At 47.2% G+C, this 17,206-nt stretch overlaps 1 protein-coding gene across 2 annotated transcripts in view; it reads left to right on the top strand.

Annotated features, from left to right (window-relative positions):
- The first annotated feature begins 1,159 nt into the window (after nucleotides 1-1,159).
- The window catches only part of TMEM273 (transmembrane protein 273), a 35,551-nt gene continuing 19,504 nt past the window's right edge, over nucleotides 1,160-17,206 (top strand). For both annotated transcript variants that reach the window (XM_074999493.1, XM_074999492.1), the window contains exons 1-4: nucleotides 1,160-1,285; nucleotides 8,872-8,925; nucleotides 10,266-10,376; nucleotides 12,935-12,959. In XM_074999493.1, the coding sequence (XP_074855594.1) occupies nucleotides 1,231-1,285; nucleotides 8,872-8,925; nucleotides 10,266-10,376; nucleotides 12,935-12,959 (245 nt within the window). In that variant the 5' untranslated portion in view covers nucleotides 1,160-1,230. The remainder of the gene's footprint in view (nucleotides 1,286-8,871; nucleotides 8,926-10,265; nucleotides 10,377-12,934; nucleotides 12,960-17,206) is intronic.

Below are 17,206 nucleotides of genomic sequence, written 5' to 3'. Positions count from 1 at the left end.
CTACGTATAAACACGAGCAAAGTCAGTACAACCAAAAAGTAAATTCAGACAATGACTTGTTTCTGCAGCTTCATATGCCTTATGCGGAAATGTAAGTACCATGCAGGTCCAGAACTCTCTCATCCTGCAAACTCTGTAATCTGGCATGATGTTAGTTTGCCGGATGACCGCTCATCATGGGTACGGCCAAGTTTCCTGTGGTCCCATAAAGTTTGTTTCTAGCCACCAGCCCTGGCTCTCAGTGTTCTGCGCTGTTATGTAGCTGTAATTTACTTCTAAATGTTTACCAAAAGCCCGGTAAGCAGTGGAAGCGTTGGTGATGCGCCCGACAATACTGACCTCCCGTCGTCCAGCTAATTCCCTCGTGTGGCAAGAGTCAGGTCCCAAGGGTGCTGGAGAAGAGAGGTTCAACCCGCATTTCTATTCCAATTCATTTATTCGACAATAAGATGGTAGAACGTCAGCAAGTTTTCAGCAGCAGTCTTCTGTGATGCTTTTGCATGGTTTTGTAAGTAAGTAGTTATTAAATGAGGTGTAAACTGGCGGTATGCCAAACAAATCTGACTCCTGCAAAGGGTACGGTAATCTGGAAAGGTTGGATGATACTCGTTGCAAGACCTCAGATTGGTTTAGTTTCTCAATCTGTGGCACGCATAACCCTTATGGCTATGCCAGAGAAGTCTGGGGGTACTTTTTAAAAAAAAAAACAAGGGCATACTTCATTAAAGAAAAAAAAAGGCTGAGAAACACTTTAAAGATTACACGGAATAGTTAAAGTTGAGCTCTGAAAGTCTGGCAGCATTCAGAGAGTTTCGGCAGATGGTTATGCTTATTAAAGCTGGACTAAGACAGCCTGGACATGAGAGAGTCGCACCCCTCTGGTTTAAAAGGATTACTGTAAAGACCACTTCACTGCTGTTCCGCTTTGCAGTTCTGTCCTTGCTTGGGGGAGAAACCCTGTTGCCACCTCAGATTATACGCAAAAAGCCAGAGGTCTGTGTTGGGCAGAGGCTGTCTGCAATTCAACACTTTCAGGCAGGGATATTACTGCTACCTTGGACTTAAACCCAAAAAAGGGAACCGATATTTTCAAGCGCACAGCTACTCAGGATGTGGCTGCTGTTTCCTTTTACAAACACGTGACCCCCTGTTGGGGCTTGTTTTTCCCTCCTGCAAAAGACAGAAATCCAGCAAGCTTAAGGTGAAATAGTCGGGTCGGGGCAACTTGCGATGGTCTTGCTGACAAGCTGGATTCCTGTCCTTGCTAAGTTCCTGCTTCTCTTATGTAAGTGATCCAACGTGTTTGCTTTCCCTCTTTCCACAGGCTAAATAGTTAATCTCTGGAGTGGTGCTCGCCTGTTTATTTCTCGTGATTGCTAGTGGTGTTCAGTTCTCAGCTGGACGACATGCACGCTGCTGTCTAGTGCCTATTTTTGTGCAAAGGGGAAAGGGAGTGTTTATTGACGGGGTGGTGTTGCTAGCCGGAGTTTCCTAGCCAGAGTGTGGCACACACTTAGGAGGGGTAGGAGACAATCATAGAAAAGGCACCATTCGGTTACATACCTGCACCCTTGCTGGTGTGGTAGCTGATGGCTTCAGAGCATCCTCCCACGGAATTCATTTACAGTGCAATTAAAAAGCAACAGGCTTTGCGCGTGTTGTTTGCAAGCCCCTTTCTTACCTCTCCATGCAGCTTGCTCAGCAGCTCCCAGGCCTGCTTTGAAGGTGCAGACCAGAAAAGCTTTCTGCGTGTGCACCTGCCAGCTGAGCAGCTCCAAGTGCTTAGAGTCATCCAATCACTGAATCCTAGGGCTGGAAGGGACCTCAGGAGGTCATCGAGTCCAGCCCCCTGTCTAAAGCAGGATCAACCCCAACTGAATCGTCCCAGCCAGGGCTCGGTCAAGCCGAGACTAAAAAATCAGCTTCAGGCACATTTGTGCTGCCATGGGACAAGCCAGGACCATCCGGTTCCATTTTCCCTGGGGGGACACTGAGGCACGTTTAGGGGCAGGTAAGAAAGCGTCATACTAAGAAGAGACAGAACAGAGCCTGCAGCTCTTGCCAATGCACACAGCCAATACGCATATCAGCCCCATTTGTATCGATTTGGGGGTCTGGGGAGGCATCGGCCGCTATCGGGGGCTGCACCCCTTGCAGGGGAACAAGCCCCTGGCCGCCTCCTCATCGGCAGAAACCAGAGGAAAGGCCTTATCCTCCTATGCCCTCAGACAGTGACCCCAAGGCAGCTTGCACGAATCCGATATGCGCACTCAAGTCACTCTAGCTCAGCCCTCTGCAAAGAACTGCCCGGCTCCACCTCCTGGAATTCTCATTACTGCTCTTCATCTCTTCCCCAAACGAGGCGTGGGAGTTGAGGGCTGCCACCGAGAGCCACAGCTCCTGAGGAGGCTTATCCCGCCCGGAGGGGTGTTCCTTGCAAAGGCGAGAGGGTTATTGAGCTGGGGGGGTCGCTGCAGCATTTTCGGTCCCGACTAGCACTGCAGAGCAATCAGAGGCAGGAGGCAACTGCCTTGAGCTGGGCTCCAGGGTCGTGGCACCATGCAGCGCTCTGAGTCCGCTGGGGGAAGCCACAAAGGGCATTAACCAGGTGCATGGTCGTTACTTGCATCCGTGTTGCTCAGGGCACAACTCTCTGCTGCAGATAAAGCTAGTGAGGGCCCCAGATTCCCAGGCCCGGGGGTTGGGTTTTAACATGTGACCCGTAAGGCTAAACTGGAGTCCTGTGTCCAGCTTGGGCACCACGTTTTGGGACAGATGTGGTGAAATTAGATAGGGTCCAGAGAAGAGAAACGAAAAGGAGTGAAGGTCTAAAAAATGCGATCTACGGGAGAAGACTAAAAGAACTGGGGTTTAGTTTAGAAAACAGAAGGCTGAGGGGCGACACGATCACAGCTTTCAAGTACCTAGAAGGATGTTACAAGGAGGGAAAAAAATGATTCTCCTCAGCCTCTGATGACAGGACATGAAGCAACGGGCTTCATTTGCAGCAAGAGAGGTTTAGTTTGGACATTAGCAGTGCTTTTTTTATGCCAGTATCAAGTACCAGCACCTTAGCAGCACCAGCCATAGAATTAGCTGGGGATGGGGAGGCAGGGGTCATCTGAGTACCATCTCCTTTTTATCTAATGTCCAGGGCCTTTTTTTGGTTTGGGTTGGTTTTTAATACAAACTGCCTAACTGTCAGGGTGGTGAAGCACTGGAATAAATTGCCTCAGGAGGTGGTTGTAGAATCTCCATTGTTGGAGATAGCTAAGAACAGGTTAGATGGACACCTGATGGGGTGATCTAGGTGGCGCTTGATCTCAGGGGACTGGACTGGATGACCTCTTGGGGTCCCTTCCCGTCCTAGTATTCTATGATAATGAAGAAGGACTCAGTGTGCCTGCACATCGACAGTTCCTGCCTCTTGCGCCAGCCGATTGCTCCAGCTGTTGTATTTTTTGGTGTGCACATCACCACAGTTCCTTGCCAAAATATTTTTCCTTGTTCAGTAGCTCAGGTATGATTTCCATGCTCCCAGGATTTTTCTCTCCCCTTCACCTCCATGGGTGGTCTCCGTTTGTCTCTGGAGTTGTCTGCCCACTCAAGGTTTGCTCTGTGCCTTGTGCCCCACCCACCTTCTCCATCCACTCTGCCTCTCTGTTTCCCCTTCTGGCCACTTGCTTTCCCCAGCACTGACAACAAGGCCCACGTGCCGGTGATGGCTCCTGAAATGCCGCAGTACTGTGAAGAAGAGGAGGGAGAGAGAGATCTGAGAAGGTGAAAAATGAACAGTTCTCCAGGGACTAGCAAATGACCGGAGAAAAGAGGCCGGAGAAAGTCCGGGTGACTGTGAGAGGTGAAGCACCAGGTGGATGCAGTTCACAGCTAGATGATGATGGGGGAACATTTGAAGGTGGTTTATTTTCCATGTTATTGCCCAGCACTGAGGTGTGAGGCATAAGCCATGGAGGGCTCCTCCAGCATCAGGCCGCCCCTCACCGGCAGAGGTGTACAGCAGGGCGCATTTCACACAGCAGCAGTTCACCGAGTGGGAGAGTCAGCGGTGAGTCTGTTCCTGCGTTCTGTCCCTTTGGGGTAGTTATAGTCTGTTGCGGGGGGGGAGGGTTGTGGTCAGCCACCCGGGGTTAGTCCTGGGGCTCAGGACAGTGCTCGGGCCTCACTAGGTCCATGCCCTGGTTCAGCATGGGGCAAGCAACGGACGACAGGTCAGGAGAGAGACAGTAGGCCCTGGGCCTGGATCAAGGCACGGCAACAAACAAGCAACAGTGCAGGGTTGCATCCCCGCAAGGCAGAGGGCTGATGAGCTCAGGCATGTGCCTAGAACGGCGAGAAGGGGGACAGTGCCACCCACAGGTCAGAGGTGGCAGTGGGGGCATGCAGGCCAGCCCTGCTCCACTGAGCCCTGGCCTAGGGCCCTATTAACAGCAGAGCCGTCTGCCGCTGGGGTCAGTGAGGGTCCACACCACAGCGGGCTGACTCAGCTATCCCTGGGCCTTTCCCAAACTCCCCCTCGGGTCAGACCTGGCTGGGTCGCTAGTCCAAACCCTCTGGGTTTGGGGAGAGCGGGGTCTCTCTCCCAGCCGGCAGCTCCTCCTCAGTGAGGTCTATCTGTGGGCCTGGCAGTCGGGACCAGTCTTCAGCTTCTTGCAGGGCCAGAATCAGTGTCTGGTGTCTCCAGTGGCTGGGGCCCAATTGGACTTCTGTCTGGGGCTTTTGTAAGATAGTCCCACCCCTGCCTTCTGGTCAGGTGAGGGGACAGGGCTAGGTTCTGCCCACTGGGGTTCAGGCAGGGGCTCTTCCTCCTCTTGCTCAGTGAGCTGCCCCTCCCCCTACTCACTACAGGAGGGGAGAGCAATGCAGACATTCACAGAGGATGCTCTGACAGACAAGAGAGGATCTGGTCCCGGTCCCGGATAAATTACATTTGTTCTTTCTTGGATTATATTTTAGATTGAAGAAAACAACGAACAAGTTAGACTGGACATGCAGATCTCTCTCTTTGTGCTCATGAATCCATCAGACTTTCCCCTTTCCTTTCAAGCTGGGTGGAGTCAGCAGAATGTCCTGCTGGATTTCAGGTTCAAACAAGTAGCCAGAGAAACACTCATTTAAAGTTGCTCTGTTAAAGCCCCATAACACCAACTGTGAGCGTTTGAGGCAGGGGCTCTCTTTTTGTCACGCATTTATTCTGTGTTTCCAAACACAATGGGGTCCTGGTCCATGGCAGTGCACCGTCATGGTACAATGAACCAAATGCACGCATTATTTATTTGTATAATGGGCATGTTGCAGGTGGCTTGAGTAGCAAAGGGACGAGGTCTAGGGGTTGCTCCAAACCAGAGCTAGTCCTGTAAAGTTGCGATGTAGATGCAACTATTTCCAGAGGTCAGGAGGATTCTGATTTGGCAGTTGTATTGGGTATATGATAAAAATGGGGACCGTCATCAAACTGGATCTGGAGGTTTTCAGAATTTGGGATGTGTTCCAAGCTTTTCCCTCCATTCTAAGCCCTTACTGCGGAGAACATGCAAACATTTCAATGAACCTAAGACCCACGTATGGCTTATACAATGCGTGATTTTGTGCTTGGCCTCCAGGATCTAGCTTGTCTCACGTGGAAGCATGCAGCCCGATTGTTTAACTTCATGTATACAGCATACTAAACTCAGATGCAAATGGCATTTAACGAGCACCTACTTGCTATGATTAAATCTTAACCAAATCCCCGTAGACGCATCTGAACTGAAAGCATTGGGCCAGTTCCAATGGGTTTCCAGAAGCCTCTGTCCCTCCCCTTCTTAAAAAAGAAACTAATAATTAAATCTCAATATATTAAACTGACCTACATGAAATATGCCGTGTAAAATACGATTCCTGCCATAAAGCACGTAATCCACCACTGGTTTAATTCCATTACCAAGCAGACATTAAGGCCTCTGTATTAAGATCATTAGGATAATAAAAGTAATACAATATTACTTTTATTATGTTTGAATTTAAAACATTCTTCATATGAGCAGAAAGAATAATTAAGGGGATGGGTAGAAGGAAGGCTTTTTTTTAATTTAGAATGAAAGAAGTTCACATGCCAAAGCAAGGAGAATTAAGTTAGTTTTTTTTAATTTAGAAACCAAAGAGCTAAGTGTTCTCACCCTTTCCTCTCTTAGATCCTCTTCAACTTTGTTTTAATTTCCTCTCTTGTAATTATGACGCTGGTCACGTTGTCCGCTCGTGCGGGTGTGTCATTGGTGTGTTTTTCCATAAAGCTTCGGCACCTGGAGTCATGTGACTACAGTAGAAAAACAAATCATTATCCTAAAGAAAGTTTCGAGGCCTCCAGAATGTAGAGTTTTAAAATGTGAGCGCTGAGGGTGCAAAAGGAACCTAGCAGTAGTTTGGCTTAAAATCTCATTATTTAAAAGCCAAGCTCAAGATTTTCCAAAGCTTTAATATGCAGAGCTAGATTAGTTTCAGCACAGAATCACAGACTCCTAGAACTGGGAAGGAATTCAAGAGGACATGAAGTCCAGACCCCTGCACTCATGGCAGGACCAAGCACCATCTAGATCCTCCCTGACAGATGTTTAGCTATCATCATCATCAACAATAACAACGGACGTAGGGTCGGTGCCTGTTGGTGTCCAATGCCTCCCTCACTTTTTCCTTCCATATTTCCCTGTCCGGTGCGGAGTGGTTTAGTTTCTGTACACTAGCTCTGCACCAATCATCTACCCATCCTCTGTGGGGTCTGACTCTCCTATTCAAACTGTCCATCGTGCCAGATGCCAGGGTCTTGACTTTTTGGTCGTTATTCAATCTGCAGATATGCTCGATAGCTGTAGCTTCCGTTGTATAACCTTCTGCAGTAGATTCTCTTTCAACTGTGTCTTCCTATGTAATTCCTCATTGGTGACCTTCTGCATCCATTCTATTCTCAGGATCTTTCTGTAACAACTCCTCTCGAACGCCAATACCCTTCTCTTCGAATCTTTCGTTGTCACCCACGTCTCACAGCCATACAACACGCTGCTGATTACACACATTTTCAAGAGGCTCAGCTTCGTTCCTAAATTAATTAAATCTGATGATTATCTAACCTGTTCTTAAATATCTCCAATGAGGGAGATTCCACAACCTCCCGAGGCAATTTATTCCAGTACTTAACCGCCCCTAACAATTGGGAAGCTTTTCCTGATGTCCAACCTAAATCTGTCTTGCTGCAATTTAAGCTTCTTGTCCTATTTCCAGATCTGCAGAAGTGGCTCTGCCGCACGAAAGCTGATCACCTAGTAAATTGTTTTGTTAGTCTTGAAAGTGTTACAGGATGGCTTTTTTGTTTCGTGAAGATACAGACTAACACGGCAAACTCTCTGTGACTTTTTGTCCTACCATCATAAATCCATTGTCAATCACTGAGGTTAATCCAGGCCTCCAGCTCCGGAGCTGAGAGGCCTTTCTCTGTTGTTAGCACATGGTTAAAGGGGACAAGAGTTTTCACCCTTAGCGGAACGCACTGAGGGGGGGAACAATTCCTTATGTGCCCTTTTTTAAAACTCAGCATAAAACACCCATCTCAGTGTCCGTGTACCTGCTGCCATCAGATGCCGCTGCTGTTTTTCTGAGCGGAGCGTACTGAAAATCTGTTAGCAGAAATGGCCTTTTTTCCTAAACCAACCTCTTCGGCGACCGTTTTCATTTCACTAGAAATTTTCAACCAAAGACCAAAATAGAGGGTGGGGTTTGGGAGAGAGGTTGTCAGCTTTTTAAAATAGGAAATGTTTATTTTTTTCCCTTCGAAATGGTCCATCAAAACCATCAGTGTTTTCCATTTTGCAGAAGCTGATTGCATCTTGACGGCTTTGTGGAAAAGGATGGAGATGGGCCGGGGGCCCTGGGATAAAGTGGGAGGCTGGGTCAAACCCGTCCAGAAAAATTCCCTCTTTTACCATCACACTATCCCTTGAGTGAGACAGCATTCCTTTGGAGACGTCGCCGTCAGCAGTTTCACGCTGAAGGCAGGAGTCACGAGGCACACGTGACCAGAGCAGATGTTTTGCCCGAGGAGATTTGGCATGAGTGGATCTTCCCTTCCCAAGAAGTGTAAACTGAGTTGTTAAATTTGGAGACTCTGTTGTTTCCAGTGCTGGGAATGACATTTCAGACCTGGACTGATGCCAGGTGCAATGTCCTCATTAAATATCGTTCTGATAACACCGCTGTGATCTTCAAGCATCGGTGCTGGATCTCTGGGCTGTGAAGCAGAAGTAGTTTCGCAGGAGGACACCAGAACTTGTACTTAAAGTACATTCTCTTAAAGTAGCAGCACTTTTACTCAAGTAACTTTTTGGGTACTTTCCCCACCTCTGGTTGTGAAGGTGCTTGAAGTGCTTTCTTTTGCATACAGGCTTTACACTTTGCTTCAACAGCTGTCAGCTTCTCACTTTTTTCCAGCACTTCCGCCTACCCTTATAAGCCCTGTTACTTCTGTTAATTGATCACCTGAGCATATCTCATCCAGAGGTGGAAAAAAAAATCCTCCAAAAGTTACTTAAGTAAAAGTGCTGCTGCTTTCACTTTGAGATACTTGAGTACAATAAAGATGTGACGTTTGTGTACGCGTGCATACTTTTACTCAAGTGGTATTCCAAAGGGACACTGGTGATTTGTACTTAAGTATGACCCCCCTCCCACGGTGGTGCTTTTACTCAAGTAACTGTTTGGGTATCTTTTCCACCTCTGCTCTTATCCTAGCATGATACCTCCGAGCTCTGTTCATCGTAACTACAGTCACTGTGGGACACTATATTTTTCTGTATATTCTGACACGCTAACTCACTTTTGTTTCAGATTTCTGTAGAACAAAGGTCTCCGCTTCTGGAACAGCAGAGGAGGAGGCAATAGGTGAGGCCCTTTTAAAATGTTATCATCCATACAAGGGTAGGATCCAGGGGCAAAGAAAGTGCAGTAGCAGCAATAACCATATTAGACTTTTGTTTTAATGAGAGCGCTGGGGATCCACGTTGGAACCCCAAAGCTCATGAACACAGGCGGTATCTAGTCTGAGAACTTGATTTTTAAACAGAGTAGAACCATCAGCGGCTTTGTAATTCACAGCTAAAAATGCCTCTCGCTCCCTTCAGCAAAAATTGAACAGCGGATTCCTTGAGCGGGAGCCTCACAGCTCCAAGGCGCCCTGACTTTTCCAAAGCCACCTACTCCTATTCCCGGGAAGTATTAGTGACAGCTAAAGCTGAAATACGATCGCTAACGGAAAGACGTCACGCGCAGTGATGCAATGGTCTGGACTTTGCATGACTATTAATATTAACGTAATACCGAGGCCTCAAACCAGCTTGGGGCTGCGTCCCCTGTACTTTTTTCCATCCGTGGGTGGAATACATTTTGTTGTGTGCACCCAGGCATGTTTGGCTGTGCACCACCCATAGAAACACATGGGGGTGGCTGGGGGCGCTTTGCTATACAGCTGGGCAGCACCTGAATCTCTCTCGGGCGGCTGCCCGAGCGCTCAGCTTATAAGGAACGCTGGCTTGAGGCCCAGTTGTGCTACGTGCTGTACAAAATACACAGTTTTAGACAGTCTCTGCCCCAACGAACTTACAAGCTAAACAGACAACAGCCCGTGGGTCACCAGAGTCAGGCAGAGCGTCCTTGTGTCCTGCATGGTGACAAGCATCAGGGAGGTCGCCGTGTTAGTCTGTAGCTTCGAGAGCAACAAGAAGTCTTGTGGCACCTTATAGACGAACAGATATTTTGGATATCTGTTATAGACATGCTCCAAAATATCTGTTCGTCTATAAGGTGCCACAAGACTTCCTGTTGTTCTTGTGTCCTGAAGGACAAGCCGCCAGCTTTATCTTCGGCTCATGCTGTCTCTCCTACTGGCCCCTGTCTTACTGAAGGTTTTCATTTACTCGCTGCTTCACAAAGGTCAGCAACCTGCCCTGGGTCCCCCAGTAACCAGTTCCAGTGAGCACAGTTCTGCTGCGGGAGCCAGAGGGGAGAATTAGCACAGGTAGCGTGTGGCTGTGGAGTCGCTTGGCAGCCCTGCCCATCCCTCTTGTCCAAAAGTAGGAAAACGAATGAGATCATTTGCCAGGAAAAAGGCTCAGGTTCATTTTGGAATCTTAGTCCTGATCACCCCTGCCCCACCCCTGCCCCCAACGTGTTATTTATGGTTTGATAACCTCTATACAGTGATTGAATTTCCTTTCTCTTATCAGACCCCAAGTATGTTATCATTGGTGTTACCCTTGGAGCTGTCCTGGCGATTGGATTTATAGCAATCAAGCTGTGCATGATCAAAAGACAATTAATCGACAATGATTTCGTAGGTAAGAGAACCACACTGTTGCTTTTTGACCTAGGGGGAAATTCTTCTCTCCCAACAACAAAGCAAATCTAAGCTCCGGTACTCTGCTCCCCGGGTCCGAAATCTGTGAGCAACAGGAGCACAGTATCTGGCTGGACTGAAATGCCAGGGAAATTGTCTTTGAAAAGGTGGGAGCATGAATGTCAGACTTGAAATATCTGGAACCTATAGATGCCCTTGTTGGGATTATGATGGCCAGCTCAGTAAGTTGCATTGTTTCCTGGGTATGCATCTTTTTAAATGGGGCCTTTTCACGAGAATGTGCAGCAATTTAAAAGAGAGTACAATTTGCCCCGCTCGCTTCCTTGTGGGGTGATTTTGGCCCCTAAGCTTCCCTGGGGGCGGACTGTGGCTAATTACCCTACATCCTCTGCACAGAGCCCTGGACACCAAAACACTTTACAAAGGGTAAATAAGGGGATCGTTTATTCCATCAATAAAATGCAACCAACTCTGGTGCAGGGTGTGATAACAGCACACGGCAATGCTCCATAGCAGGGAATACAGAGGCATACCAAACCCTGATGAAACCAGGGAGCGATGAGGAGGCAGATTGAAGTTTTTCCAGAACACCAGTTTTAACTGTCCTATTCTTGCAAAAAGACCCATGGGATCTTTAATGAGTACAAGTTCTCAGGAAGTCAGAAGTCAACATCTCCAACAGGCAGAGCATGGGTTAGAGGGAGACACACTGCTTGCAAAATCAGCAACAAACTTTCATCCAGTATCCTGGGTTTTCATGGTGAGCATACATCCAAGCACTGCAGATCTAGGCTTCAACCGGTACCCCAAACACCCCAGAGCTGAGGGAATCCTTAGAGAAAACCCTTCTCAGTCTGAGAACTTGCATTGCCTTCAATTGCAAAATACTGATTTTTAATCAATTTCTCCCAGCGCCTCCTGTAAAAAAGGCATCTTGAATTGCATTATAGCACAAAATAGAGCCATGATGCAATTTTGTCTAACATGATCATAGAAAAACAGATCAAAGACAGACACTCCTCTCTCTGAGGAAATGTAATTATTGTGAGGCCTGGGACGCAAGAAGGTACTTCCTTTAATGACATTCCTGTGATGAATTCCATTTGCACATTTGCATGTCCAATAGCATGAGATGTGCAGTTTGTCAGTCACGCAGGGAATTGATGCTAATCTAACCTCTGTTTAGATGAAGGGAAATTTTATGTGGGCTGCCAAGCTGTGTTGTGAAAACCCTGCCACATCTTAAAAAAGGAAAATACTGCCCCCGCCCCCTCCCCCCAAAAAAAGGCTTTGAACTTTCACAGAAAGAATGAGAGCATGGCTGGGCATTTGCCCGGCCATCCACCTAAGCTTGTTAGGTCACTAGCACAGCAGGGGAAGGAGCTCTGTATGGGGGTGGCTCAGTGCTGTGGTTTTCAACTTTTTCTTATTTGTGAACCCCAGAAAAATTTCAAATGATGCTGTGGATTCCTTTGGAAATCTTTGCCACAGTCTGAGTCTGCGGGCCCCCAGAGGGACCATAGGCAAGGGCAACAGGTTTGCAGAAATTTTGGTGATGTCCAGAATGCCCAGAGCCCAAGCCTCTCCCCCTTTCAAACTCCCACCACCATGACTACCAGATGCTTAGAGCTCTGGAAGTGAGTTTGCTTAGCGAGCTTCCTCCTTCTCATGTCCTTAAAAAGGTTGTGATTACTTTTGGACTTTTTGGCCAGCTGTTCTTTAAATCATTTTTGACCTTCCTAATTATATTTTTCACTTCCTTTGAGAGTTTATTCTCCCTTCTATGTTCCTCACTAGGATTTAACTTCCACTTTTTAAACAATGCCCTTTCATCTCTCACTGCTTCTTTTACTTGGTTGTTAAGCCACGATGAAACCTTTTTGGGTTCTCTTAGTGTACATATATCTGCCTATATATCTCTATATATAGATCTATGTATACACTATTTAATTTGGAGTTTATATTAAAACTGAGCCTCTATTATGATGTCTTTGAACATTTTCCACGCAGCTTGCAATTGCCATCGCTAGAATTGCCTATTTACAATTGACTTAGCTGCCGAGTGCAGACCAAGCCTTAGTTATCCCTCTTCACTCTGTATAGAGTAGACACGAAGGCCTAAATTTTCTCAATGCCGCTACATAACTACACCTGAAAAATCATGCCCATTCTTACTAATTCCACTAATATCAGGTATCTGTTCTCAGAATTATCCTTCACTGCATTTGGGACTGATAAATGAACCAAAAATAGGGGTGATATTAGCTCATGCGTAGCCTGGAAAAAGCTGAATATCGAATGTTCCAAATGAAAGGATTTAGAAAGAACGTTCTTAGTTATATTAGACTGGGTTTGATCCTGCTGCAAGACAACATGCCCTTTGATGTCAATGAGTTTGCCTTCATAAGATTTGGTGCCCCTACCTACTTAGCTGTATAACCGGAGTACTTCTAGCCTCACCACCATAGTACCTGAAGAGGCAGATCAACTCTCCTTGGTATCTCACATAACCACCTTTTCCTACTCTTCTCTCTTCAGATTCAGACAACAGAATGGAGAAAAGGTAAGAGTCGCTGTTTTCAGTAGTTCTGAGATCTTCAGCACGCAAAACGTCAAGTGCAAATTACCCTTCCCCGTACGTATGACTACCAACAGCGTCAGTGTTTTGAATAGAAATAGATAGGGGATTCAAACCTACATGTCAGTCACTAGGGCTGCGTCTAGATTACGAGGGTTTGTCGGCAGAAGTTTGTGTCGGAAGATATCTTGCGACAAAACCTCTGTCAACAGATTGCAGACAGACTACACATGAGGATCGAAACAGCAATCTGCTCTGTCGACAGAGAGCCGCAGGACGGCCCGGCCACTCTATAGGCAAAACGGCCCCCCAGAAGCACAGCAGACAGAGCCGTGTGCTGTTCCGGAAGCCCTTTTCGGTGACGGCAGGCCCGCCGGAACGTCCAGACTGCCATTTTGTCGACAGATCTCTGTCAACAGTGGCGTTCTTCCTTGTGGCGAGCGGGGTACTTACTGTCGACAGAACACCCTGGGGAGTCTGGATGCTCTGTGGGTTTTTGTTGACTAAACGGCCATTTTGCCAACAATTCCCTCTAGTCTGGACATGGCCTAAGAGTAGTAATAGCAGCCCTTATTTCAAAATAACTGTCCTAGCATCTACCCAACACAACCTTATTTTGAAACTGCACGAGGAGTACTGCCTATTGCAAAATAGCTCTTTCTAAACAGGAGCTGTGTAGACAGCAACTCGAGCCCATTTTGAACTAAGCCAGAGCGCACCCAGTGGCTCTATCAAAAGAGGCTTTATGTGTGTAGCTGCTGCACTTCAAAATAGCTAAGTGCTATTCTGAAATGCATTTTGTGTGTAGCAGCGTTATTTCAAAATAAGCTATTCTGAAATAGCTCTGATCACCAAATAAGGCTGCCGTGTAGACATACCCGAAGGGGGAAATGTGCAAAGATATTTCCGATAGTTGTGCAGCGGATGGAACTTCTGTTTGGCTGAGATTTTCAAAATTTGTTTTCCGTCGCATGAGGAACAAAACTCTTGAGATTTCAGAATTCTCAAGAAAAATCTGAAGCAGATCATCTAGAGGCTGATTTTTCCAAAATGCTTTGCACCATAATATATAATATGAACTACAAAAATTCAAGCCAAACACCTGAAAGTAAATCTAAAAATGTTTTGCTTTGAAAATGTAGAAATGGGAAAAAAGGGGGGAACAAAATTTTGGCAACATTGACACTGTTCTGTGAATCATTTTGATTCATTGCAATGACATTTGGCCACAGCCAATTTTCTGGCCAGCTCTCCTTAGCCACCTAAAAATGCCACTCTATGTCTAATGGCAATTACGTGAGCATCTGAATGGATAGGGTGCCTGACCGCTACGGGAACAATTGAGAAAGACAAGGTAGGGGAGGTAATGTCTTTTATCGGACCGACTTCTGATAGTGGAAGCAATAAGCTTTCGAAGTTCACAGAGCTCCTCCTCAGGTCTGAAGAAGGTAATCAGTATGTCACAAGCGGGCTGGACGGGTAAGCCAAAGGGGTCTGCGCATATTGGAGGAGACCACTTGCAATGATGTGAACAATTAAATCCTGCATGCATCAGGGCTTGTTACCAGTTGTGATAAGACATAACGCTCTGATAAGCCCATAGTTTTGAGTGTCCAGCAGAGTCGTGAATTGATGGTCTCAGGCTCATCTTGTGAAGATGTTGGGCCATTTTCCTTTGGGGATGAGAAATGAGAGATCGGCTGTGGAGTGAATCTCCGTGTGAGATGTATTCACCCACGGGGGACAGACAACATATAAAAACACCTCGCGTGAATTAATTCAAGCGCACGGCCGTTATCTGATTTCACTCACATAGTTGTTTGCTGGGGCATTTAGTGTATAGAATGAGTTACGCCAATGTTGTGATAGGCAAGTGTAGGATTTGAAAGGCTTGTTGGGGGATGTTTTCATCATTGCAGCAGCAGACATATGTCTGCAGGTTTCGCATCTTGTTCTGGTAGGCTCCAGTACCCTATAGTTCACGTGTCCTGGTCTATGGTAAGCTTCCCTCAGATGAGCTGGGCAGGATGAGGAGATTGTTTGACTGCCCTGCGAGGGGGCTTGGGAGAGATTTCTCTCTGGACGTGGTCCTCATTGAGTCTTGGCAGAAGTTTTGATGATTCCCCATATAGTTTCCTGGTTGAGGGGGATAGGTGACAACTGGGGGTATGCGGTCAAAGGGTAGTTTATTTCCATATTGAAGCAGATTCTCTGGAGTTAATTTGTTCACCTGTTGCATAATATGATCTAGTTTCCCGGGGGAATGTCCTTGTTTAGTGGAACCGTTGTCAGAGGCAGAGCGACAGTTGTGACCTACCCTTGGTCTGATCCAGCCACACCGGTCCAATGTTCCTAAAAAAAATGAGTCATAGAGCTGAAGGCCAGAAGGGAACCACAGCTCACCCAGTCTGATCTCCCGTCTACCACAGGCCACCTATCATCACAATGCCCCCCCACACAAGATCCAACAATAGAACTGAGAGCAAAATATTTCAGTCTCAGCCCACGGGAGACAAATAGAGTCTCACCTGGCAGAACTACGAGGCTGCAGAGAAGGTTCTCAAGACAAATTGTGGCAGCTCCAGTGCTGGGGACAATTAAAACTGGGCAGGACAAGAAAATCATGCAAGGCAAAGACTTGATTCTCTGCGATGTGGAGCTCCCTGATTTGGTGTCAACCCAGCCCCAGTGGTGTTTTTTAGTAGTTAGCTGCTGCAGGGCAGTGTTATGTATCTGGTCCGGTGAGGTGTTGATCTCCCTTCACTTCCGTTGCCTTCAATGGGAATCAAGGGAACTTGGTCACTTGCCAGCGCGCCCAAGTGGTGGCTCTCCTGTGTCCTCCAGCACCAGGCTGTTCCCGAGCCTGAGAGCTCACGGTCAGGAAAAGTTTCTTTTGGTCTATAATCAGGAAAGAGAAAAGCTCTAAGTGTGCCCCCGAAGAGGGCAAAGCCCACAAGAAGTGGGTTCCCACATGGTCACTGTCGCACGCCCTGTGCCCGTATCAAAACCAACCAACAAAATGAAGTAACTCAAAGTCAACGGGGAAGAGGACCAAGGGAGAGGAAGGGCACGTCTGTGCTGGAACTGGAAGGCGTGGTGTGGTTTACAGCTCAAGGGCGGCTGTGTGAATGCCAGGTGGAGAGGGAAAAATGGGGAGACAGCTAGCTGAGCATGTGCCTAGCCTTTCAGTTGGAATCGGACTCTCTCTTGCCAGTGCTACGTGTCTATTTTTATCATGCTAGGTCAACCACGGCTAGCAGAAGTATGTCTCCTCAAGCCAGAAATGACACCTTCCAGTGCCAGCCTAAGAGAAGAATGGATGGGCAGGGAGAGTCTGGGTTGATCTCCTGCTTTTCGTGCTGCCCACATGCAGAGCTCTTTGGTCAACCAGTTCTAGGAAACTGCCCCAAAGAGATTCAGTCTATTCTGGGCCTTGTGGTTCATCTGTCTATGATCCCTTCCTTTGCAGCTGTCTGTGCCAGGCCATTAGGCCAGCTCTCGGGAGGATGGACCACAATGGGATGTCTTACAACCAGCAAAGCACCGTGTGGCCATTTCCTGCTGGAGGGTGTTAGGCTCCGTTTGCTAGGAGTATGACCCAGTGTGCTGGACTTTGTCATAAAGTCTCTAGGACCAAGTTAATTCTGGCTTTGACACCACCCCAGAAGCTTGGAACCCTGGGACATGTCCCCAACCCATATGGAAATAGAGGTCTTGTGAGGTCTCTGGAGTGACCAATATCCCCAACAATGATTCAGAGGTGGATAAAGTTGACATTGAATGAGACACAAAGAGAGGTCCAAGGTCATTTCTTTTTCTGATTGCTCTATTTTCTTATGGGGTGAGCAGTATATCGCCGACCCATTGGTGTAGTTTCGCGTCATTACAGCTACAGTGAATGAGCTCTTTGATGGGTTATTAATCTCTCGTGTGGCCTGGCCACCAGGCTGGGGAAATAGTACAGTGTCCTGCCTAATTGGAGGAGTTCTGGCATTTCAGGCAGCACAGGTAGACAAGTGACCAATTTGAAATGTTGTCACGTTTGGTGTTTTGTGATGGGGTAGTGGAGAAGTTAGTGGGGTGCTGCACTAGTAAATGGAAGCTATATTTAGTTTGCCACATTCCATCAGGTCTTCCGTGTTATCTTCCTCCCAATTTTTAACCAGGGAGTCCCCCAGACTGGGAACTCACCATGAGAGGAGGAGTGGCACATGTGGTAGCCTGCAAAACTG

This window comes from Carettochelys insculpta, chromosome 7, assembly GCF_033958435.1.
Source record: "Carettochelys insculpta isolate YL-2023 chromosome 7, ASM3395843v1, whole genome shotgun sequence".
Lineage (NCBI taxonomy): Eukaryota > Metazoa > Chordata > Testudines > Carettochelyidae > Carettochelys > Carettochelys insculpta.
The sequence above is the reverse complement of the archived record's forward strand: the minus strand, read 5'-3'. Positions and strand labels throughout refer to the sequence as shown.